General features: G+C 49.8%; 1 protein-coding gene across 1 annotated transcript in view; it reads right to left on the reverse strand.

The window, feature by feature from the left end:
- LOC141051429 (uncharacterized) overlaps positions 1-26,188 on the reverse strand; it is a 233,229-nt gene that overhangs the window by 35,463 nt on the left and 171,578 nt on the right. Inside the window, 6 exon segments of the mRNA XM_073548361.1 lie at positions 3,177-3,540; positions 5,490-5,547; positions 6,612-6,709; positions 6,828-6,951; positions 8,357-8,481; positions 9,312-9,419. Of these exon segments, the coding sequence (XP_073404462.1) occupies positions 3,177-3,540; positions 5,490-5,547; positions 6,612-6,709; positions 6,828-6,951; positions 8,357-8,481; positions 9,312-9,419 (877 nt within the window).

Genomic DNA, 26,188 nt, shown 5'->3' on the forward strand with positions numbered 1-26,188 from the left:
AGAGCGCAAAGGCCGGGGCCCGGTCCCCGAGGTTGATTGGATCTTTATGTCTGGCAACAGACACCGGAGGAGTAGTGAGCCGCTAACGCCTTGCTGCCATCATAGACTTGGGACACAAGAGCAACTGAAGAGAGCCGGGATGAAGAGAGGAGTCCCGGAAGCAGGCTACAGCTGTCTGTCATACAAGTAGAGACTAGGAACACCTAGAGAGAGGCATTCCAGAGTAACCAAGTACTGGAGTGCTTCGCACCTAAAGGCGCTTTGGAGGAGTCGTTCAGTAAAGTACAAGTTGGCGGAGTGTGGAAGGGAGAATCCTATCCTGCCTGGAGGTTGGCTGGAGCCCTGACCTGGAGAACACAGTACGGAGGCAGGCAGTTGTGTGAACTGCAAACAGTGAGTAAAGCTTTGGAACCGCACACTCTGGTGTCCTCCAGTTATTCCAGCACCGCTACACCTGAGTACCAGCCTCCATACCATTCTGCGCCTCTCCTCATCCAATGCACCTACACTGCCCTGGGACTACAGCTCCACCTGTGGGGAGCTATACCATCTCTGCTGCACCACACCATCAGTCCCAGCGGATCTGCATGCAGCGTTGGCTTACCACCTTACTTGCCAAACACTATGGGTGGCGTCACGAACTATTCATATAAACTTTAACACCATTAACAACACCACCATTGATATTGGGCGCCCAGGGCCACGGACCGGGTCACCGCTGCTGTGACACATTCCCACCTCGACACCGGCCCGGTACCGAGTACCCCGCTGCCCCGGGTGTACGACGGCGACCCATATTTGCTGCAGTTTTAAATCCACAGCATGTCAATTCTTTCTGCGGATTCCACAATGGTTTGACACCTGTTCCATTGTCCAGGTGTCAAAATGCAGAGGAAAACCACCGGCAAAGCCGCAGGTAAACCGCAGGTCACTTTACCTGTGGATTTACCTGCAAATCCGAGCGGAAAAATCCGCAGCACAATCCACACCATGTGCACTCACCCATACTCTGCAGTGCAGAGTGTTCGATCAGCGATCTGGCATTATAAAGTGATGTCCCATACTGGAACAATGTAAAAAAAGTTTAAAAATAATATTAGAATGTGTGAAAATATTTAAAAAAAGAATCCTAAATAAAGAAAAAATTTTTTTTCCAATAGATACATTTATGTAAATGAAAAAAAAAAACAATAAAAGTACACATATTTTGTATCACCGGGTCCGTAACGACCCGCTCTATAAAACTATCCCACTAGTTAACCCCTTTAGTGAACACCATAAAAAAAAAATAAAAAACAAGACAAAAAGTGTAAAAGTGCCAAAACATAAAAAACGAGTCTCTCGCATGAAAACCCTGCTGGGACCGGAGTGTGCGACTGCATAGAAATACACATAGAAGAGATCATACAGATCCCACCACAGCCACCAACTTGTCAGGGAACCCAACTAAGCTGCCTCAATTCACCAGGGCAATTACACAACTGACTGACGAGCGACGGACAAGCTCGCGGCTGCTTCCATTACTAAGCCGGTTATTGGAGAACTCACAGTGAGTGTATGGTATATACACTTCCGATTCCAGTGCATGAAATATATATATATATATATATATATATATATATACGGTCACTGCCAACAAAGAAAAGGACTACTTGCTGCATCAACCGATCATTTATACAGGCTGATTGGAGCTCTGTTACAGGTAGCGTATGGCTTCAGGGTGCGGTTTACAGTGATAGAGGAACAGAGCTATTATATTTAATCTGGAAAGATAGGCACTGTTTATAGAAATATACAAAGATGTTACAACATGGGGACAAAACAATATGGTATAGGCAATCACATGCAATAAAAGGGATAATAAAATAAAAATTACTAAATCTTTGTCACAGATATGGCTCAGAGCTTAGTGGAGGGAGGACAGAACCCACAGCAAGCGGCACCTTCCAGGACTGCCAAAATACAAAAACCCAAATTATGCTTTTTATTAAATCAAGGTTACGCCCAGATACTTCCCCTTGGTGAGTTCATATTGGGGCTTGACGTGGGATGTGCTATGTCTTTTAGAAGATTATGAGATCTTGAACTTTCAGGATATCTTTGCCCCTGGAGGTTCCAGGCGGTAGATACTGTAGTCATCTTTCCTATTGCGATTTTACCTTTATATAGAGATGAAACATGGAATGGATAGCATCATCCATCAGACTGATATAAACTTGGATTGGTTAGAATGGCCTTATGGTGATGTCAGTGACTGTGTTACATTTGTTTCTTCGCTACAACTATGAAAATATTTCTCCCATAAATATCAGATCAATGCTAACCCCAATATTCAACACTGGCCACTGGTTTGAAAAAGTCTGCAATCAGTGCTTTGAAGAAGAAGAAGAAGCTCTTGCCTGGAAGTGTACTTCTCTGCCTCTGAATATATGAATCCTAGGCTTGGTGTCTGTTTCTCAGCAGATCTCTACTGTAATTACCTTGTCATGGCATGAGGTCCCTACTTCATTAAAGGTTGAAGTGTCTGTTCTTTCTCACTTCTCCAGAAATAATTGTTACCAAATGTTCAATGGGAGGATGATATGTCCCCTCTCTAGAGATGTATGGATTTAAATTTTTTCTTTATAACACTCCTTATTTGTTATTGTTCAACTATATGATAGTGGTTTGTGCTGGCGTCATTCATCACCCCTTGTCGTGTCAGGGGTGGGCGGGGTCTGGTGATGTCGGACTCGGAACCCGTGGCTTCCAGTCTAGGGCTCGATCATCATGAGCGCCGATCAGAGTTGCGTCACAATTTTATTTTGTGAGTAGCCATACATAAGGACATTGTTAGCGTCCTATACTCACACCTCATAGAAGAAGCTTATGTAAAACACACATTTGGGTCAGTCTATTTCTACCCAGGGTTTTTCAATATCCAGTTATAACTAGACTTGAGCGAATTTGTTCGGGGTCCCTCTTATTCGGCAAGCTATAGGGTTTACCGAATAAACTACAGAGGGCACCCGTCTCTGGATTGCACCAGCTGATCAGCTGTTCTGCCCCGCAGCTGCATTATAACGGCTCCTCCTCTATGTGAGTTCTTAACACGTTTCATAAGGTTTTCCACATTCCGAACATGAAAATTTCTTCTCCCTGGGTAAAACATTTTTTCACATTAACACGAAAACGGCTTCTCCTTTGTGTGAGTTCTTAGATGTTTGTTAAAATATGACTTGTGATTAAAACATTTCCCACATTCAGAACATGAAAATGGCTTCTCTACTTGGTGAGTTTTCTGATGCGTCTCCAGATGATCTTTAACCAAAAAGCATTTCCCACATTCAGAACATGAATACGGCTTCTCCCCTGTGTGGGTTCTTATATGTTTCTTAAAATATAACTTATGATTAAAGCATTTCCCACATTCAGAACATGCCCAAATTTTACCCAGTCTATTTCCAGTGCTATTTCTCCCGATATGTGATTGATTATCTTCTACTTCATTAGCGGGAGATAAAAAGAGGTGTCCATGGGAGATTCTCCTCTGTTTTTCATCTGAAAAAAATTTAAAAAAAAATACCAAAATCTTAATAATTTTGATTGATATTTTATCATTTCTGTGTGGAGGAGAAAACAGTAAGACATGTATCAGAATAGAATGCAACCAACTGATCAGTGTTGTTCATTCAATATACATGTACTTTGTCCTGTGATCGAAAATAGAATCTACAGTTTCATGTACAAATTTAGAAATCCTACTCTGTATAACATCTATTAGGTCACTAAAATATACATTTCTCAACATTCAAAGAGGATATTATTACAGGAAGGGGCCCAGAACATGGGACATTATTACAGGAAGGGCCCAGGTCAGAAGACATTATTACAGGAAGAGGCCCAGGACCAGGGTCATTGTTATAGGAAGGAGGCAGTGTGAGGGACATTATTACATAAAGGAGCCCAGGACAGAGGACATTATTACAGGAAGGGGCTCAGGACGAGGGACATTGTTATAGGAAGGACCCAAAATCATCAAATACGCTGCCGGAAGCTCCTGTGTAATCACTGACAAATGACGTTCCCGATGTGCCTGATGCGAGAAAAAATAGAGATGCTGCAGCCATGGACACTATTACAGGAAGAGGCCCAGAACATGGGACATTATTACAGGAAGGGGCCCAGGTCAGAAGACATTATTGCAGAAAGAGGCCCAGGACCAGGGACATTTTATAGGAAGGAGGCAGTGTGAGGGACATTATTACAGAAAGGAGCCCAGAACAGAGGATATTATTACAGGAAGGGGGCCAGAACATGGGACATTATTACAGGAAGGGGCCCAGGACAGAGGACATTATTACAGGAAGGGGCTCAGGATGAGGAACATTGTTATAGGAAGGACCCAAAATCATCAAATCCGCTGCCGGAAGCTCCTGTGTAATCACTGACAAATGATGTTCCCGATGTGCCTGATGAGAGAAAAACTAGAGATGCTGCAGCCATGGACACTATTACAGGAAGAGGCCCAGAACATGGGACATTATTACAGGAAGGGGCCCAGGTCAGAAGACATTATTGCAGGAAGAGGCCCAGGACCAGGGACATTGTTATAGGAAGGAGGCAGCATGAGGGACATTATTACAGAAAGGAGCCCAGAACAGAGGATATTATTACAGGAAGGGGGCCAGAACTTGGGACATTATTACAAGAAGAGGCCAAGGACACAGGACATTATTACAGGAAGGGGCTCAGGATGAGGGACATTGTTATAGGAAGGAGGCAGTGTGAGGGACATTATTACAGGAAGGAGCCCAGAACATGGGACATTATTACAGGAAGGGCCCAGAACATGGGACATTATTACAGGAAGGGCCCAGAACATGGGACATTATTACAGGAAGGGCCCAGAACATGGGACATTATTACAGGAAGGGGCTCAGGACCAGGGACATTGTTATAGGAAGGCGCCCAGGAGGAGGGGGGGCATTATTACTAGAAGGGAGCAGCATAAGGGACATTGTTACAGGAAGGAGTCCAGATTAATACAGGAAAGGGCCCAGGACAAAGGACATTATTACAGGAAGGGGCCCAGAAAGGAAGATATTTCAGGAAGGGGCCCAGGATGGAGGACATTATTACATTTTTATTATTACTGAATACAATTTCATCAGTGCATCCCTTCCTATTTTGTTTCATTGTATTAGTGACAGGCAATATGATGGAACGGCACTGAATTAAAAAAATAATAATAATACAAATGACCACGAGGAAGACATTTTTCTGGAAGACATATTTAAATATAATTTAATATTTCTACGAGCTTTGTAGTAAAACAATGTGTAGTTATCAACCGATCCAACTCATAGGATGAATTTAGAAAAATATCGGCAGGTTTTCATGCCATAGATGTCTCCTCCATTGGAAAATAGATGGAACATTTTAGGTGAACGCAGTCTGGTAAATCAAAGGGTAGAAGAAAACACGAGATTTATCAATGTGGCGCTTACCACTTATTAATCCTGGTGTGGATTTTTCGAGTTCATTTGTTATTTCACCTTGATTTTCCTGCAAAGAGCCCACATTTAGAACATGAGAAGAAAAAAGAAAGAAAGAACAAGATTTATCATCTTATCAGGTGACTAACAAAACCTCCAGAAGTCATGAACCAATTTGATCTCATCCAGTGGCGATCAGATGGGATCACCAACCGACCAAATCCTTTACTGCACTGATCTGTTAATCTCGGGGAATGCAATTGTGTCTTATAACAACAGTTCTTCGGTTATTGAGCAATGTCACAATTTTTAGGCTACAGAAGATTTTTACTGCCGGAGACGGAAACCTCACCAGCCCAACTAGAGGGGCTGCTCTCGTCTGCGTTATCTCTTGTGGATTCCTGATTGTGTAAAGCTGCTCACCGGATTCTTGGATAAATGAATTATGACTTCAAGATGATTTTGGTGCCCGAATCTGACCATCATGACCTAGAGGAGAGCTGGAAACGAGTAGGACGATCACCTTAACTTCTAAGTCAAGGGTTCACATTATGTTTCTGCCACATATCCATCTGATACCCTTAAAAAATGGGATTCTGATGGAATCCCCCAAGGAGAGACATCGTACTCTGTCTGGCCTCCACACTGACATTGTCCATATCCTTAGTTGGACACAAAAGCGTGGTAGGCTGTGCTTCCCTAAATTATCAATGTCACAATAGAGGCCGGACAGGGTGACTCCATCTGCCTCCTTGTAATGAGTGGTTTCATCTGGAGTTCTTTAGATGGAAGGCACAACAGAGGCACAAACGTATGGCAGAAACAAATTCTGAACACAGCCAACAATACATGACAATATTATTCCAGCCTTAGTAGCAGATGACTGGCATTGTGATGAAATTTCCATCTACACAACAGAACTCAACATTCATCCTCACTGAGTATCACTGGCCACGTGGATGTCCAAACTGGAGGAAATGGAACTTCATGTTTTATGAAACCAGTAACTAACAATTTGTAGCTGCTACCGACCCCAGCCGACACCTCGAGTACAGTCCACTGCTACAGAACGTTACTAGAAAGCTTCATTACAGCGGTCTATAGGTGAATCCCAGAAACCTCAGCTCCATCTACCTGATGATCCAGGAGGACATTCTGCTTCTCCTCTGGATGATCCTGAGAATACAGAGGACTGGGACTTCTCTCTGGTGGATTTCTCGGGCTGGACTCATCTATAGGAAATATACACAGTGACTGAATACATCGTCTACAGGTGATGACCAGATGATGGGGAGTCCAGGTGACCTCAGACCCGGCCTCTCCTCTATGATCAGTACGGTCTCCTCTTACCTGGAGATGTGAGGGGCCGGTGATCCTCCATCATGACGTCCTTGTACAGATCCTTGTGACCTTCTAGATACTCCCACTCCTCCATGGAGAAATAGACGGTGACGTCCTGACACCTTATAGGAACCTGACACACACAATGATCCGCCATTAGCAGACCCCTCCCCCGGCGTTATTATATACTGTCCCAGCATTCCCGGCAGCGCTCACCTCTCCGCTCAGCAGCTCAGTGATCCTATCCAGGGGAGAGAGATAAACTAGGGTACCCCATAGTTTGAGGGATCAGGTAGGTGCCTACAGTCCCTTGCCACTATGTGATGAAGCTCAGACATCAGGGCCGGAGTTAGGATGGCCATATTGCTGAGAAACTTGGATTCATCGGATCTATTAACATCAGTAATACAGAAGCGGTGACCCACGGATGATGTGCGGAGAGGTCAGCAGCTTCTCGCTAAAAAATCTACATGGACACAGTGAAGGGGGTGATCGATGAGGGAGAAGGTGTACGTTATGGCTGAACGATGGTTCTGGTATCAACCTTTACTACAGGTTGCACTAACTCTCTATTAAAGGGGCTGTCCACTGTCACATTTCTCCCTTGTATTGACCTGAACTGTGTACAACTAATTAAATCCGATGGTACTCCCCTTCCTCGGCTCCTGGTGCTCCGGTCTCTGACTGTCTGCAGCGGTGACCTCGGAACTGCTGCTGATATGTGGAGACTGGAGCAGTGGTGGAGAGTCGGCCCTGGACTCGGGGAAGGTGAGCGCCATCTGATCATTGTACACAATGCTGCCCGCAGCTTTTCCCTGCAGATACAGCGCCGTCTTAAACGGATCTTCAGTGAAGGCAAGGTGTCACCGGATGGTAACTTTTAGAACGGTTGCAGTCCGACCACCGATTGGCGAATAGGGAGCTTTCATCCCCATTAGAATGGCGCCGCAGTGCAATATCTTAGCATTAGGGGCCGCACGTCATCCTATACGCTCCCTGCTGGGCGTACGCCGCGCTCGTCCGGCTTCATCACTGTCTGGTGCTTGCAGTTCCTCATAAACTGATGATTACTCACAGGCAGAGTCGGACTGGGGTGCTAGGGGCCCACCAGTAACATTGACTTTGGGGGCCACTTTTCACCTGTGTTCAAATATTACACTCCCCTCGGTCACAAATTTACTTACAGCTCCATAGAATAATGAGCTGGTAGTTTGGTTAATGAGATGCTGCGTTTTTCGGTACAGAGAGAATCAAGTGAATTATGCCAAGTACTGCCCACACAATGGGATTGGGGGCCAAAATCTGCACAGGGGCCCACCGGGGGATTGCCCTGTTACCCTATGGGCCAGTCCGAGCCTGCTCACAGGAGGTCGATGCAGCCGGGCACAAGGGATATTCCCCGGGAGCCGCATTGCCTTTATTTGCACCAAATTTGTTAAAGTTCTCACCATAAATGGAGCAAATGATGGAATCCGGCGTATCTGGGCGTAAAACACTCTGTCTACAGATACCGTTATGGACGCGGTTAGGGACCTCACCTGTCCGGGATCTCTAGATCTTCTCACACTGCGCTGGGAGGTTCTGCAGGTGGGGGAGCGCAGCACCTGGGCAGGGGGAGGAGGATTATTAAAGGGGTTTTCAGGGAAGGAAAACAATAAGAATCCTCAAATGTGGTTGACGCGTCTTCTCCGGTCTCCGGAGGTTTTTTTGTGATGAGATTTGCAGCCCCCTCTCTACTCAAAGTGCTTCCTGCCCACCCCTGGACCACAACCCCCAGCATCCTTTGTGGTCTGGAATCCCTCCCCCATCATCAGTAATGTATTATACAGAGTGTGAATCCTCCCCCATAATCAGATACGTGCACATAGGGACATTGGAGGCCGCAGAGCGGATGAATGCTGTATTTTTCATGTCCCAGTGTCCCCGGCCTGCAGAATACCAGATCTGCCCCATTATGCCCCGATAAACCCAGAACTGCCCAAACGTAGGACAGTTATTCTGATTTTCTGTGGCATTTACACAATTAACTATTTAATATACATAACTAACACCGTTCTACAGCCAAATTGTGGTGCTAAAAGCGAATGAGGCTTCAATTTGCTGATTGGCTCTAATTTCAGGATCCGGAGGAGGTCGTGATCACTTATGACTCCTTTCATGCCGCTTCCGGAAGCATTGCGTCCTTATTGTTACTATATTGTTAGTGGCTCGTCTGTTACATCATCTATTGAGTCTTCGATCATCTTAGGACGACCAATCCAAAGACGCCATCCTAACTACAGTGACATCACCTCCTTCTATAGACGCTCGCTGTGTGAGGCACACAGGTTAGGAGGAGCCTGTCCGTGCCAGGATGTCTTTGCACATATGCTCCGTTCTGGCATTAACACAGCGGAGAGTTTTTGCTCCATAGGCAGAGAAGTCACAAAGACAAAAGCTGACTACTATGCTCAGGAAATCCATCCTGTAGATAAGATCAGGAAAGTCTACAACCGGAATTCTGGCTGCAGAACAGGAGGTCAGGACAAGAGTTGGGCTCCGCACATCGGCTGCCATAGACGTGCGTCAAAGAGGCACTCGACGTCTGGCCGTCCCGATGACCTGGAGAGAGACAACCGGTCACACTACTCACTGCTAGCTCTGCATAGTGTCCACAATCTGGGAAGGCCTTTTGAGGAACAAGTAGTAGACTGTGACGACTCCTGGAGTGGACCCTCTGGGTCGCGGCACCAACCCTCCCAGGGCGAGCTGACCTAGGACCACCCCCTATACAGGGAGTGTCAGGGGCAAACCCCAGGGGGTGAGGTACCGCGACTGCTGGCACCAGGCGGCCGGCTCACAGGAGATACGAGTGTGTCTGCAGGAACGTGCAAAGCGTGGACACAGGAACACGCCGGGTACTGGACGGTACTGGACGAGTGTACGGAGGCACGGAGAGTACAGGAGAACACAAGGCGAGTACACGGGAGTGCGCTAGATACAGGATAGTGCTAGGCGGGTACATGAGAGCACGTATGGCGTGCACAGACAAGCACACCCGGGAGCGAGCAAAGCAGGGCGCGTGCTAAGGAGCACGCCAGAGTGCAAGGCTAGGCAGAAGGTGTGCCAGGAGGGACAACTGAGGATAGACTACAGGATCAGAGCGTGTGCCAGGAGGCACAACAGAGCACAAGGCAGTGTACAGGATTAGAGCGTGTGCCAGGACGCACTACAGAGCACAAGGCAGAGTACAGGATCAGAGCGTGTGCCAGGAGGCACAACTGAGCACAAGGCAGAGTACAGGATTAGAGCGTGTGCCAGGAGACACAACAGAGCACAAGGCAGAGGACAGGATTAGAGCGTGTGCCAGGAGGCATTACAGAGCACAAGGCAGAGTACAGGATAAGAGCGTGTGCCAGGAGGCACAACTGAGCACAAGGCAGAGTACAGGATTAGAGCGTGTGCCAGGACGCACTACAGAGCACAAGGCAGAGTACAGGATCAGAGCGTGTGCCAGGAGGCACAACTGAGCACAAGGCAGAGTACAGGATTAGAGTGTGTGCCAGGAGGCACAACTGAGCACAAGGCAGAGTACAGGATAAGAGCGTGTGCCAGGAGGCACAACTGAGCACAAGGCAGAGTACAGGATTAGAGCGTGTGCCAGGAGGCATTACAGAGCACAAGGCAGAGTACAGGATCAGAAGCGTGTGCCAGGAGGCACAACTGAGCACAAGGCAGAGTTCAGGATTAGAGCGTGTGCCAGGAGGCACAACTGAGCACAAGGCAGTGTACAGGATTAGAGCGTGTGCCAGGAGGCACAACTGAGCACAAGGCAGAGTACAGGATTAGAGCGTGTGCCAGGAGGCACTACAGAGCACAAGGCAGAGTACAGGATCAGAGCGTGTGCCAGGAGGCACAACTGAGCACAAGGCAGAGTACAGGATTAGAGCGTGTGCCAAGAGGCACAACTGAGCACAAGGCAGAGTACAGGATTAGAGCGTGTGCCAGGAGACACAACAGAGCACAAGGCAGTGTACAGGATTAGAGCGTGTGCCAGGAGGCATTACAGAGCACAAGGCAGAGTACAGGATAAGAGCGTGTGCCAGGAGGCACAACTGAGCACAAGGCAGAGTACAGGATCAGAGCGTGTGCCAGGAGGCACTACAGAGCACAAGGCAGAGTACAGGATCAGAGCGTGTGCCAGGAGGCACAACTGAGCACAAGGCAGAGTACAGGATTAGAGCGTGTGCCAGGAGGCACAACTGAGCACAAGGCAGAGTACAGGATTAGAGCGTGTGCCAGGAGGCACAACTGAGCACAAGGCAGAGTACAGGATTAGAGCGTGTGCCAGGAGGCACTACAGAGCACAAGGCAGAGGACCAGAATACAGCGCACAGCCAGGCAAGGACAAGGCAGACCAAGCCAGTAAGCACAACAATAATCAGGCACCTACCATATAGAGGTAGCCTGATATAGCACATGAGCACTAGGACTTCCGGGTCAGGTCCTCCAATACCATAGAGAGGACAGGCCCGGAGACAGAGCTGAGAAGAGCGCGTGTGCGCATAAAGAACTTGGTGCAAACATGAACCTAAAATCTGGGGTGCGTGGATATTCTCCCTGGGTTCCCATGACCTTTCCTCAGGGCCGAAACCCTTCCAATCAATTAAGAACATGGTTCTCCCTCTTACCTTCTTCATGGCCAAAATGTCATTCACCTCAAACTCATCCCCCAAGTCCACAGGCTGGGGAGTGTGGCCTGGAGAAGGATGAAACCGGTTAAGAACCACAGGTTTTAGGAGAGACACATGGAAGGAATTGGGAATACGGAGTGAAGGAGGTAACTTCAGTGTGTATGCAACATCATTAATGCGCCTGAGGACCTCAAAAGCACCAATGTAACGGGGGCCCAGCTTGTAAGATGGTACCTTCAGGCGGATGTATCTGGAGGATGGCCACACCTTGTCACGAGAGAGATACGGAGGAACGTCCAGCGGTTTTGGTCTCCTGCCATACCCTGGAGAACTCCACAGACAGAAAATCGGCAGCAGGTACCCCCCGAGACAGGAAGTACCGGTAGAGGCACACTGGGATGCTGTCCAAAGACGGTGAAGAAAGGAGACTTGGTGGACGATTCACTGGAGTGGTTATTGTAGGCGAACTCAGCCCAAGGGAGTAGACTGACCCAGTCATTCTGATGAGCATTTGAAAAGTGACGGAGATAGGACGTAAGGATTTGGTTGGTACGTTCCACCTGCCCATTGGTTTGGGGGTGATAGGCGGAAAAGAAGTCCAATGACACTTTCATGAGTCCACATAGAGCTCTCCAGAACCGGGAGGTGAATTGGACTCCTCTGTCCGACACGATGTGCAGAGGGAAGCTGTTATGAATGGGTCACTGAGGAGGATGACAGGACCAGGCTAAGCCACCAGAAGACCAGAGAGGTTGGTAAATAAGAGGATTGCAGACCCCTGATCCTATCCACACAACTAGCAGTAGCCGTGGAGCATTCCTACGATGCCCTAGACGCTTCGTCACAGCCGGAGGACTAACTAAGCCTAAACATGGTATCCATCCACAGACAGCTGTTTCGGGGTATTTGCCCCTCATCAGTGTGGAGTAGGAAACTGGCTAGTAGGAGCAATGCCTAGTAGAAGACTATGAAAAATGAGGATGATTGACCTCATGGAGATCAACATCCGACACTGCGGAGACACCATCACGTGTTTCTCAACGCAGTGATTCTAGATCACTGCCCCCATCCCTTATGGGAAATATGCAGAAGCATGCAAATCAGAAGCCGCGGAGACACCATCACATGTTTCTCAACGCAAGCATGACTAGCCAGGTCTTTCACCGGGAAGGAACAACCACGGGAAGGGCAGTCTCCAATTAAGGAAACCACCTATGCCAAAACATGGTATCCATCCACAGACAGCTGTTTCGGGGTATTTGCCCCTCATCAGTGTGGAGTAGGAAACTGGCAAAAACTAATTTGCATGCTTCTGCATATTTCCCATAAGGGATGGGGGCAGTGCTCTAGAATCACTGCGTTGAGAAACACGTGATGGTGTCTCCGCAGTGTCGGATGTTGATCTCCATGAGGTCAATCATCCTCATTTTTCATAACTAAGCCTAAAGACAGAAAGATGAAATCTAAACTGCCCCGGAGCAGATCCCCAAAGGAATAGACAGCCCCCAAACATATATTGTCGGTGAGACAAGATGAGACACAAACACAGGCAGAGAACAGACAGAGCAAACAGTGGGGCGCAAGCTGTCTAGACAGGACAGAACAGAAAAGACACTGTGTGCAATCACGCACAAAACCCTGAAAAAGTCCAACACTTCTGAATGTCACGCCGCCTCCGCATACTCACCCGGCCTCCGCTCCCACACCGCAGCCCCCCGCCGCCCGACAGCCACGGCGGTCCCTTCTGACAGGCTTGCAGCCGACGGGGGCTCTGCATGCAATGCGCATGTGCCATAGGCCGCGGCCGCGCCTCCTTCCTGTTACTTGTGCTCCGGCAATTCCCTGACCCGGAAGCACCTACGGACCAATGGCAGACCTGACAGGGCCATATCAGGCCGCTCCCCCTGAGGGAGGCACCTGATCGTTGTGTTTGCTAGCACACTGGGCCCTGTTTCGTCGTGTGCTCTCTGCAGTCTCGCAGTCCTGCCTTCCGTGGTCCCTGCAGTAGCCCCGCAGTCCGGTGCTCCGTGGGTCCAGCTATCTACACTCCATTCCTGCCTCTGGTTTTCCTGCTCCACCCTGCTATCCTCACTCCAATCCTTCAGTCCTACTCCAGTCCTGCCGCCGGTATTCCTGCTCCACCCTGCTATCCATACTTCAGTCCTACTCCAGTCCTGCCTCCGGTGATCCTGCTCCATCCTGCTATCCACACTCCAGTCCTACTCCAGTCCTGCCTCCCGTGTTCCTGCTCCGTCCTGTTGTCTATGCTCCAGTCCTGCATTCCTACTCCGGTCTAGTCTCCAGTGATCCCGCTCTGTTGTCTATGCTTCAGTCCCGCACTCCTACTCCAGTCCGTCCTGAGCCGCCCCTCTCGGTACCGGCTATCGTGGTACCCGAACCCCTGGGCCTGCTCCTAACGATCCCTGTATAGGGGTCGGCTCCACCTGGCAGCTCGCCCGGGGCCCCTCGGTGCCACGGTCCAGAGGGTCCATTCCTGGAGATTTGTCTCCTGACCAGCCATGGTAACAGTACGATCAGGCCATGGACTACGCCGGTACTACTGCTGCTACCCAGAAGGAGTTGCTCTTTTTGCGGGAGAATCAGGGACGCATCATGTCCGTCATGAAGTCTATGGACACCCGTTTGTCGGCCCTGCAGGTGGCTGATCCTGGAAATGCCACTCAACTGGCCAGTCTTCAACAGGAGCTGGGTCAGCAACGAGATACTCAAGCCCATATTTTGAGTTACATGGCCTCCTTTGATTGCCGCTTGTTGGTCTTCCAGTCTGCCACCGCAATCCCGACTCCTCCCCCCGTGTCTACAGCTCTACCGGCGCCCCACCTCGCCAAGCCGCCGCGGTTTACTGGTGATCCCAAACTCTGCAGGGGGTTCTTAAATCAGTGTAGCCTCCATTTTGAATGGTTGCCTCAGCAATATCCCTCTGTCCGGGCCAAAGTGGCCTTTATTATGTCCCATCTGAAGGGAGAGGCCCTGACTTGGCTGAATCCTCTCTGGGAACGTGACAATCCCGTTGTCTCGAGTCTTCCGGTCTTCTTGGATACTTTTCACAGGGTTTTCGACGAGCCGGGTAGGTTAGCCTCTCTCACCGAGTCTCTTTTTAACCTACATCAGGGTTCTCTCACGGTCGGGCATTACGCGATCCGCTTTCGCCCTCTCACCTCTGGGCTCGGCTGGAACAATGCGGCTTTGGTAGGGGCATTCTGGCGTGGCCTTTCGAGCAGAATAAAGGATGAACTCGCGGGTCGGGATACCCCGACCACCTTGGAGGACCTTATCTCGCTGGCCACCCGCATTGACCTATGCTTCCAGGAGCGTGCCCGGGAGTCAGCGAGAGACAGGAGTTCCACCAGGCCAGCGTCCTTTTCCATCCGGTCTGTCAGTCTCCCTCCTCGGTCGAATCCATGCAGGTAGATCGCCTCAAGTTGGCCGAGTTGCATCGGAGAGAGAGGCGCGCAAAAGGTCTATGCCTCTATTGTGGAGGCTCGTCACACTTTGTCCGTACCTGTCCTGAGAAACAGGGAAACTCCTCCACCTAGGTCAGGTAAGAGAGGCCTCCCTAGGTGTTAATGATTCCTCTCAACCTCTTACTACATCTGTTATTTTGGTTTCAGGGGAGAGACGTGGGTCCAAGGTGGCCTATGTGGATTCGGGCTCGGCCGGTAACTTCATCCGGCGTGAAGAGGTGGACAAATACCAGATTCCCGTGGTTACCCTATGTAATCCTCGCCTGATTGCCGCAGTGGATGGCAAACCACTACAGGAGTCCGTCACCTTGGTCACTGAGGAAGTGGAGTTGCAAGTTGGAGCCTTACATTGAGAGAAGATAGCCTTTTACGTTCTGCCCAAGCTCTCCCATGCGATTCTACTCGGTCTTCCATGGTTAAGGACTCATCAGCCTGTCCTCGACTGGTCTTCAGGGGAAATACTCCGCTGGGGGCACCCGTGCCAAGCTCGCTGTCTGACTCCTGTCCGTCTAGCGGACGCTCCTCGGCCACCCCCAGACCTTCCGGGCCTTCCCTCAGCCTACAGTTCCTACGCTGATGTCTTTGATAAGAAGGAAGCAGAGGTTTTTCCTCCACACCGGCCTTTTGACTGCCCAATTGAACTAGTCCCCGGTTGAACCCCCCCAAGGGGCAGAATCTACCCCCTGTCTCCCGCAGAGACGTAGCCATGTCCAAGTACGTCCGGCAGAATCTCGGCAAAGGCTTTATACGGAAGTCCTCCTCGCCCGTGGGAGTCGGGTTTTTCTTCGTCAAGAAAAAGGATGGATCGCTACGGCCGTGCATTGACTATAGGGGCTTGAACGAGATTACCATCAAGAACAGGTACCCTCTTCCACTCATTCCGGAGCTGTTTGACCGCCTCAGTGGGGCTCAGGTCTTCTCCAAGCTAGACCTCAGGGGAGCCTATAATCTGGTCCGTATCCTCGCAGGTGACAAGTGGAAGACGGGTTTCAACACTCGAGACTGCCAATACGAGTACCTGGTCATGCCCTTTGGTCTCTGCAATGCTCCTGCGGTGTTTCAAGAGTTCATCAACGAGATCGTCCGGGACCTCTTGTACTCCTGTGTGGTCGTGTACTTGGACGACATCCTCGTCTTCTCTCCGGATCTCTCGTCCCACAGAAAGAGTGTCCGTCTGGTGTTAGAGCGTCTTCGGGAGAATCGCCTGTATGCTAAGATAGAGAAATGTCTCTTTGAACAGACCTCTCTGCCGTTTCTGGGATACATTATTTCCGACGCTGGATTAAGGATGGATCCCGAGAAGCTGACTGCCATTCTCAAATGGCCTCGCCCCGTCGGAGTAAGGGCGATACAACGGTTTCTCGGATTCGCCAATTATTACCGGCAATTCATCTCTCACTTTTCCGCAATAACCAGACCTCTTTCTCCATGGCCCCGATGCTGCATCGTCCCGAGAGCAACCGACCCTTTGTACTCGAAATGGACGCTTCCTTGACAGGTGCCGGGGCAGTATTGTCCCAGAGATCTGCCTCCAGTTGTCTGCACCCCTGTGGCTTCTTCTCTAAGGCCTTCTCTCCATCCGAGTGTAACTACTCGATAGGCGACCAGGAACTACTGGCCATAAAGTTGGCCTTAGAAGAATGGCGTCATCTCCTGGAGGGGGCTGTCCATCCCTTTGTAATCTTCTCGGATCACAAGAATCTGGCCTATCTTCAGTCTGCCCAGAGACTCAACCCTCGTCAGGCCAGATGGTCCTTATTTTTTGCCCGATTTGACTTCGAGCTCCGTTTTCGCCCCGGCAACAAGAATACCAAAGCCGACGCTCTGTCCAGGGTCTTCCAGCCACACGAAACAGTGGAGGAACCTTTGCATATCATTGACCCCACTAGAATCATCACAGTGGCTCCAGTGAACTGGCTTCCTCCACCTCCTGGCAAGATTCTTGTGCCCGAAAACCTCAAGCTAAAGGTCCTTCTATGGGGGCACTCCTCCAGACTGGCCGACCATGCCGGAACTAAGAAGACCTTGCCCTTATCACGCGTCACTACTGGTGGCCCATGCTTCGCCAAGATGTGCTCGATTTCTTGGCCTCTTGTCCCTCCTGTGCAAGAAACAAAGTGCCACGACGACCTCCGTCCGGCTTTGTTGCTTCCGTTGCCCGTCCTTGCGGTTCCTTGGGAAAACATTGCCATGGATTTCATCACCGACCTACCCCGTTCTTCTGGCTGTACAGTCATCTTGGTGGTGGTGGATCGTTTCTCCAAGATGGCCCACTTCGTCCCTCTGCCCGGTCTCCCCTCGGCTCCTGAGTTGGCCAAAGTTTTCATCCATCAGATCTTCAGACTCCATGGACTACCTCAACGCATTGTGTCTGACCGAGGGGTTCAGTTCACCTCCAAGTTCTGGCGGGCAATTTGTAAGCTCATGAACGTTTCCCTCGACTTCTCCTCTGCCTACCATCCACAGTCCAAAGGGCAGGTGGAGCGTACCAACCAGACGTTGACTGGGTATCTAAGTCATTTCTCCAACGCCCACCAGAGCAACTGGGTTGACTTACTCCCCTGGGCAGAGTTCGCCTATAACAACCATGCTGGTGAGTCCTCGGCCAAGTCTCCGTTTTTCATTGTGTTTGGCAGACATCCTGGTGTTCCCCTTCCGATAACCCCTGCCTCCGAGGTACCCACGGCCAACGCCTTGTCCTCTGAATTTTCCAAGATCTGGGCTGAGACCAACACGTCACTCAAGAGGGTCGCTGATCGGATGAAGAATTATGCCGACAAGAAGAGATTGGATTCCCCACCGTATCGTGTTGGGGACAAAGTCTGGCTCTCGTCCAAATTTATCCAGTTGAAACTGCCTTCTTACAAGTTGGGTCCACGCTACATTGGTCCGTTTGAAATTTTTGGACGTATCAACGAAGTCGCCTACAAATTGAGGTTGCCGTTTCGCTCTGGGTCCCGAACACCTTCCACGTCTCTCTCCTGAAACCTGTGGTACTGAATCGCTTCCATTCCGTGTCTGATCCTGGTTCTCAGCCGGTTGGTGCCAATGATGTCTTTGAGGTGGAGGACATCATCGCCATGAAGAAGGTTAGAGGTAGGACTCTTTTTCTTATTGACTGGAAGGGCTTTGGTCCTGAGGAGAGATCCTGGGAACCTCGGGAGAATATCAATGCTCCCCGTATCCTCAAGAGATTTTTTGCTAATCTCAGGGGAGGGCGGCTTAGGGGAAGGGGTACTGTCACGCCACCTCCGCATAATCACCCGGCCTCCGCTCCCATGCCGCAGCGCCCCGCTGCCCGACAGCCACGGCGGTCCCTTCTGACAGGCTCGTGGCCGACGGGGTCTCTACATACAATGTGCATGTGCCATAGGCCGTGGCCGCGCCTCCCTCCTGTTACTTGTGCTCCGGCAATGCCCTGACCCGGACGCACCTACGGACCAATGACAGACCTGACAGGGCCATATCAGGCCACTCCTGCCTTCCATGGTCCCTGCAGTAGCCCCGCAATCCGGTGCTCCATGGGTCCAGCTATGTACACTCCAGTCCTGCCTCCGGTGTTCCTGCTCCACCCTGCTATCCTCACTCCAGTCCTTCAGGCCTACTCCAGTCCTGCCTCTGGTGTTCCTGCTCCACCCTGCTATCCACACTTCAGTCCTACTCCAGTCCTGCCTCCGGTGTTCCTGCTCCAGCCTGCTATCCACATTCCAGTCCTACAGTCCTACTCCAGTCCTGCCTCCAATGTTCCTGCTCTGTCCTGTTGTCTATGCTCTAGTCCTGCATTCCTACTCCGGTCTAGTCTCCAGTGATCCCGCTCTGTTGTCTACGCTTCAGTCTCGCACTCCTACTCCAGTCCGTCCTGAGCGGCCCCTCTCGGTACCGGCTATCGTGGTACCCGAACCCCTGGGCCTGCTCCTAACGATCCCTGTATAGGGGTCGGCTCCACCTGGCAGCTCGCCTGGGGCCCCTCAGTGCCATGGTCCAGAGGGTCCACTCCTGGAGATTTGTCTGTTGTGAGTTCATTTTTCCCTTCACCATTGAGGTCTGATGAACTCCCTCCTCTAGTGAAGGAAGGTAGTGAGACTGATTACCAAACACCTGGGCAGCTAGATGATGACTGGGTGGCTGGAATTGAGGACTGGATATAAGGCTGCCGACGCCCTTCTTCCTGGCTGGTGATTTTCCTGCTGGATTCTTGGAGACCACTCTGATTCCTGCATCTCAAAGCTAAGTTTTTCTGCTCTGCTTTGTACTCTTCAGTTTTGTTTGTGTTTTGCCTTGTTTTTTGGGAGTTCTGCCGGGGGTGAGCTGAATTCCATTTTTGTCTCTGATCTGTTGATCTTTTGCTCTGTCTTCAGAATATACAGTGGGGAAAAAAAGTATTTAGTCAGTCAGCAATAGTGCAAGTTCCACCACTTAAAAAGATGAGAGGCGTCTGTAATTTACATCATAGGTAGACCTCAACTATGGGAGACAAACTGAGAAAAAAAATCCAGAAAATCACATTGTCTGTTTTTTTTTCATTTTATTTGCATATTATGGTGGAAAATAAGTATTTGGTCAGAAACAAGCAATCAAGATTTCTGGCTCTCACAGACCTGTAACTTCTTCTTTAAGAGTCTCCTCTTTCCTCCACTCATTACCTGTAGTAATGGCACCTGTTTAAACTTGTTATCAGTATAAAAAGACACCTGTGCACACCCTCAAACAGTCTGACTCCAAACTCCACTATGGTGAAGACCAAAGAGCTGTCAAAGGACACCAGAAACAAAATTGTAGCCCTGCACCAGGCTGGGAAGACTGAATCTGCAATAGCCAACCAGCTTGGAGTGAAGAAATCAACTGTGGGAGCAATAATTAGAAAATGGAAGACATACAAGACCACTGATAATCTCCCTCGATCTGGTGCTCCACGCAAAATCCCACCCCGTGGGGTCAGAATGATCACAAGAACGGTGAGCAAAAATCCCAGAACCACGCGGGGGGACCTAGTGAATGAACTGCAGAGAGCTGGGACCAATGTAACAAGGCCTACCATAAGTAACACACTACGCCACCATGGACTCAGATCCTGCAGTGCCAGACGTGTCCCACTGCTTAAGCCTGTACATGTCCGGGCCCGTCTGAAGTTTGCTGGAGAGCATTTGGATGATCCAGAGGAGTTTTGGGAGAATGTCCTATGGTCTGATGAAACCAAACTGGAACTGTTTGGTAGAAACACAACTTGTCTTGTTTGGAGGAAAAAGAATACTGAGTTGCATCCATCAAACACCATACCTACTGTAAAGCATGGTGGTGGAAACATCATGCTTTGGGGCTGTGCCAGGACGACTGATCCGGGTACATGAAAGAATGAATGGGGCCATGTATCGTGAGATTTTGAGTGCAAACCTCCTTCCATCAGCAAGGGCATTGAAGATGAAACGTGGCTGGGTCTTTCAACATGACAATGATCCAAAGCACACCGCCAGGGCAACGAAGGAGTGGCTTCGTAAGAAGCATTTCAAGGTCCTGGAGTGGCCTAGCCAGTCTCCAGATCTCAACCCTATAGAAAACCTTTGGAGGGAGTTGAAAGTCCGTGTTGCCAAGCGAAAAGCCAAAAACATCACTGCTCTAGAGGAGATCTGCATGGAGGAATGGGCCAACATACCAACAACAGTGTGTGGCAACCTTGTGAAGACTTACAGAAAACGTTTGACCTCTGTCATTGCCAACAAAGGATATATCACAAAGTATTGAGATGAAATTTTTTTTTCTGACCAAATACTTATTTTCCACCATAATATGCAAATAAAATGAAAAAAAAACAGACAATGTGATTTTCTGGATTTTTTTTTCTCAGTTTGTCTCCCATAGTTGAGGTCTACCTATGATGTAAATTACAGACGCCTCTCATCTTAAGTGGTGGAACTTGCACTATTGCTGACTGACTAAATACTTTTTTTCCCCACTGTACCTGAGTGCTGATATAGTCTTTTGAAGCCTAGCGACTTCAGGGCCTGTTTTTCCTATCAGTCGGTTGGCTCATTTTGATTGGGCCCCATCATTTGCTCAACCTATCTTTCTATCTGTGTTAGTGTTTTCATCTTGCTTCACCGTCATTATATGTTGGGGGCTGCCTATTGCTTTGGGGTCTGCTCTGTGGCAGTTTAGTTTTTCCCCTTTCTGTCTTTAGGCTATGTAGTTCTCCGGCTGTGATCGAGGGGTCTAGGGCACCGTAGGAACCCCCCACGGCTACTGCTAGTTGTTGTGGATAGGTTCAGGGGTCTGCAATCCGATAGCTGCCAACCTCTCTGGTTTTTCTGGACTTAGCTGGTATTTTGTTTTTTCCTCCTTCGGTGACTCATCATAACAGAATCACCAGCCAGGAAGAAGGGCGTCGGCAGCCTTATATCCAGTCCTCAATTCTAGCCACCCAGTCATCATCTAGCTGCCCAGGTGTTTGGTAATCAGTCTCACTACCTTCCTTCACTAGAGGAGGGAGTTCATCAGACCTCAATGGTGAAGGGAAAAATGAACTCACAACATTTGTCTCCTGACCAGCCATGGTAACACTGATATACAAAAAACCTGAGGTCACACGATCTCACCCCCGCTAGATCAGCACTCTGGTATAAACTGGCAGCAAAGCAAAAAGATACTAACATAACAGGGGACTGAACAAGCTGCAACATATGAAGCAGGGCCCAGCGCTGCCCCCAGCAGGGAGCACACTGAACCCTAGCAGCAAAACAGAAAGCAAAAAAAAGACACAACCAGATTTGATGCAAAGGATTAGCAAAATAAACACTTAGCTGAACCATGCAGATCAGGCAGGGGACAAAAGAACTCCAAATGCACACAGAGGAAATCATCAGCAACCTCCTAGAGCAGCCATCTCAATTATATGCTCCCAGCCAGTAATCCCAGGTTCCCAATTATTGTCGTCAGGTGGAGAACTTCCATCCACCTGGCCAGCTCCACTACTCTCAGTAACCACCAGATGGAGCTTCGGCTCAGAACTTTGAGCAAGGGAATTCACAACAGGAAGCCGTGAATTCTGAAGATGTGGGAAATGAAGATCTTCGCCAAGTCAGGAGCAGAGGGTAGACCGGGAAGAGGAATGAAGTGGGCCATCTTCGAGAATCGGTCTACAACCACTAGGGCCACAGTGCAACCGGAGGAACGAGGCAGATCAGTATTGAAATCCATGGCTATGTGCTGCAATGGAGCCGACGGTACGGGAAGCGGGAGCAGAAGACCGGAGGGTGGTTGCCTGGGTATCTTGTTCTGGGCGCAGGAAGGGCAAGAAGCTACAAAGTCTTTAATATCCTGGGAAAGGGAAGGCCACCAATAGTAGCAAGAGATTAGGGAAAAAGTCTTTTTGACACCAACGTGGCCGGCAATCTTGGACGAATGTTCCCAGTTTAACACTCGTTTTCGGTTGATCTCAGCCGCAAAGGTTCTTCCCGGAGGTAATGTGGTTAACTTGATAGGCGCCACGGTAATTACCTTGGACAGGTCAATGATATGAGAAGGTTCTTCTTCTGTATCCGATGACAGGAAAGATCTTGACAATGCATCCGCTCTAAAGTTTTTATCGCCGGGACGAAAATGTAGTTCAAAGTCAAAGTGGGCGAAGAACAAGTACCACCTGGCTTGCCGAGGGTTGAGCCTCTATGCGGACTGGATGTACGCCAGGTTCTCATGGTCCGTGAAGATCTTGAACGGATGTATGGCACCTTCCAGTAAGTATCTCGATTCCTCCAAAGCCAATTTAATGGCCAGTAATGTTAGGAACGGCGGAACGCACTAAATAAAAATAAATAATAAAGTGGGTTCGCCGCTCGGGGTCCACCGTGCAGTAGCTGTTACACCGCTGCTAGGTAATGACAGACAAGCAATATGGCGGTATAACGCGCACGGGTTAGACTTCACCCGAAGTGTGCAAAGCGGGCTCTGTTCACACACAGAGGTACCGCAACATAAACATACAAAAACACTGAGCCTGTTAGTATCACATGCCTCAGGTAAATGCACACACGGTATCAGGACACAGGAGCAGGACCTAAGACAGAGGAGCTGCGTCCATCTAGACCTACCGTGTGTGCGGCGTCGCTACTGCGAGCACCAAGAAGGGCTACAACTGCAGCGTGGCGTAGGACACTGCCGCAGGACGACACAGCTACAAAGCAGGCGCAATGTCGGACGCTAGCGCAGAGGTGCGGTGTGCACAGTGGCATAAGGCTTGCCACTGACTGGCGCTGACTGCTGAATTAATTCCCTATCCACATGCGTAATATCAGAGGGAAGGGGTTTCTTAATAAGTGAGTCACCAGAATCATACATCCTTCACCATTCACACATAGCAAGTATAGTCTATACTAGCGCATGGCCGAACGGTCATGCACGCTTTTTATAGCCGTGCGGGACCTCTCAGATCTCCGAGATGGACCAATGAGATCTGGAGCAGGACCTGGGCACATGACTCCCGATCTCCAATGGGAGATCGCCTCATGAGCATGCCCAGTAGGAGCACAGAGGAACTTAGTCTCTGGAGCGGTCTGCTGCAAAGTAATCTCCTCTGGAGTAGATAGACAGCAGGAGACCGCAGAATGTGAGGCTCCGGATTCCTGGAGAGCAGACGCAAAAACCTGACGCCTAACAAATAGCTCTTTGTCACCAATGGAGTAATTCCGCTCAGAGGAGGAGAATACTTTAGAAAAGAAGCCACAGGTGACTAAGCGTCCAGAAGAAGATTTCTGCAGAAGGACTGCGCCGGCCCCGGTAGAGGATGCATCCACCTCAAGAGTGAAAGGTCTACTAACCTCAGGACGATGAAGCGCCTGAACAGAGGCAAAGGCTTGTTTCAAGGACTGGAAGGCATCTTCAGCCTCAGGGGGCCAAGCAATTGGGTTAGCTCCAACGAGGAGAAATGGGGAATGAACTGTCGGTAGTAGTTCGCAAAACCAAGGAAGCATTGGATTGCCTTCACTTCATGGGGCCGTGGCCAATCGAGAACGGCGGACACGTTTGCTGGATCCATGCGTAGACCAGAGTCCAAGATAATGTACCCCAAGAATGGCAAGGACGTCTGTTCGAAGGCACAATTCTCGAGCTTGGCATAAAGGCGGTTCTCCCTCAGACGCTGGAGGACTTTACGCACGTTCTTTCTGTGGGCAGAGAGATCTGGAGAAAAAACGAGGATGTTATCCAAATAGACTACCACGCAGGAGTACAGCATATCCCAGAAGATGTCATTCACAAACTCCTGGAACACTGCTGGGGCGTTGCAGAGGCCGAAGGGCATGACCAAATACTCGTAGTGACCGTTTCGGGTGTTAAATGCGGTCTTCCACTCGTCACTGGAACGAATATGGATCAAGTTGTAGGCTCCATGAAGATCCAGTTTGGTGAAAATTCGAGCTCCTCTATGCCGGTCAAAGAGCTCCGGGATCAATGCGAATGGGTACTTGTTCTTGACTGTGATATCGTTCAGCCCTCAGTAGTCTATGCAGGGATGGAGGGAGCCGTCCTTCTTTTTGACAAAGAAAAATCCCACTCCTGCGGGCGAGGAGGACTTACGGATAAAACCTCTAGCAAGGTTCTCCTGGATATACTCAGATATGGCTTGGGTTTCAGCAGGAGATAGCGGATATATTTTACCCCTGGGTGAAGTAGAACCAGGAACGAGGTCAATCGGACAGTCGTATGGCCAATGGAGAGGCAGAGTCTCGGCCTCCTTTTTGTCGAAGACATCTGTAAAGAACCAGTAAGCTGACGGCAGACGTGTAGGTAGCGAGGACGGAGAGGCAGGTCTCATCGGATGGACGAGCAACAGGCACTTCTCCTGACAGAATGGTTCCCAGCGGAGTATATCGCCCGACCGCCAGTCCAGGGTTGGCTCATGAGTCCGTAGCCAAGGGAGACCTAGAAGATGCGTATGAGACATAGTGAACAAGACGTGGAAGGAGATCTTCTCTCAGTGCAGGGCTCCGATCTGCAGCTCGATCTCTTCGGTGGCCTGGGTAACGGTCTCCTGCAAGGATGTACCGTTGACCAAAACTATCGACCGAGGAGTCTCCAGGGATCTGACAGGAATCCAGTATTTTTTAACCTCCTCAAGTGTGATAAAATTCCCAGCCGCGCCAGAGTCTAGAAAAGCCTCTGAATAACGCTTGGTACCAAGATTCAGTAAAACAGACACGACCAGGGAGGGAGAGGAATGACGTACACCTAGGGAGACCTCTCCTAACAATCGGAGACCGGAGAAGGCACGGGGCGCGAGTGGAGAGGTCTGCGGGTAGTTGAAGGGAGACGAGGAGGCCTGCTCTCTCTGGCCGATTCACGGGCACGCTCTTGGAATCGCAGATCTATGCGTGTCACCAGAGAGATCAGATCCTCTAAAGAGGTGGGGGTATCCTGACCTGCCAGTTCATCTTTGATCTGAGCGGACAGGCCACGCCAAAAGACCCCTACGATGGCCTCGTTGTTCCAACAGAGTTCGGAGGACAAGGAACGAAAACGGATGTCATACTGTCTTACCGATAGGGTATCCTGATGGAGGCTAAAGAGAGACTCGGTGGTGGAATCCAGACGACCCGGCTCATCGAACATCTTGCGGAAGGTGTCCAAAAATGTGGAAAGCTGAGAGACGAGTGGATCATTACACTCCCAGATGGGATTCACCCATGCCAACACCTCCCCCTCTAAGTGGGAAACAATAAAGGCTATTTTAGCGTGCTTGGTGGGATAGTACTGTGGGAAAAGCTCAAAATGTAACTGGCATTGGTTCAAAAATCCTCGACAAAACTTAGGGTCACCACTATACCGGGGTGGCTTGCATAAGTGCGGCAGTGGGTGCCGGGCCGAGGCCTGGGCAGAAATGGAGGCAGCAGGTTGTAGGGAAAGAAGACGGTTATCTACCAACGCCATGTAGTTGAGGATATGGTCTTGGGTGTCGCGTTGCTGCGTAAGTTCTTGCTGGAGGCTGGCCAACTGGGGAGCATTCCCAGGGTCAGAGGACTGTAAGGCAGATAAACAGGACTCCATGAACTTCAGAAATGACATATCCTGGTCTGGTTTTCTGGGAGGAACACCAGCTCCTTTTGGGCGGAAGCCGTGGTACCAGCGGGGTCCATGGCCTGATTACACTGTGACGACTCCTGGAGTGGACCCTTTGGGTCGTGGCACCAACCCTCCCAGGGCGAGCTGACCTATTGAGGACCACCCC

The sequence above is a fragment of the Dendrobates tinctorius genome, unplaced genomic scaffold, assembly GCF_039654945.1.
Source record: "Dendrobates tinctorius isolate UK_male_01 unplaced genomic scaffold, ASM3965494v1 ptg000157l, whole genome shotgun sequence".
In the NCBI taxonomy this organism is placed as follows: domain Eukaryota; kingdom Metazoa; phylum Chordata; class Amphibia; order Anura; family Dendrobatidae; genus Dendrobates; species Dendrobates tinctorius.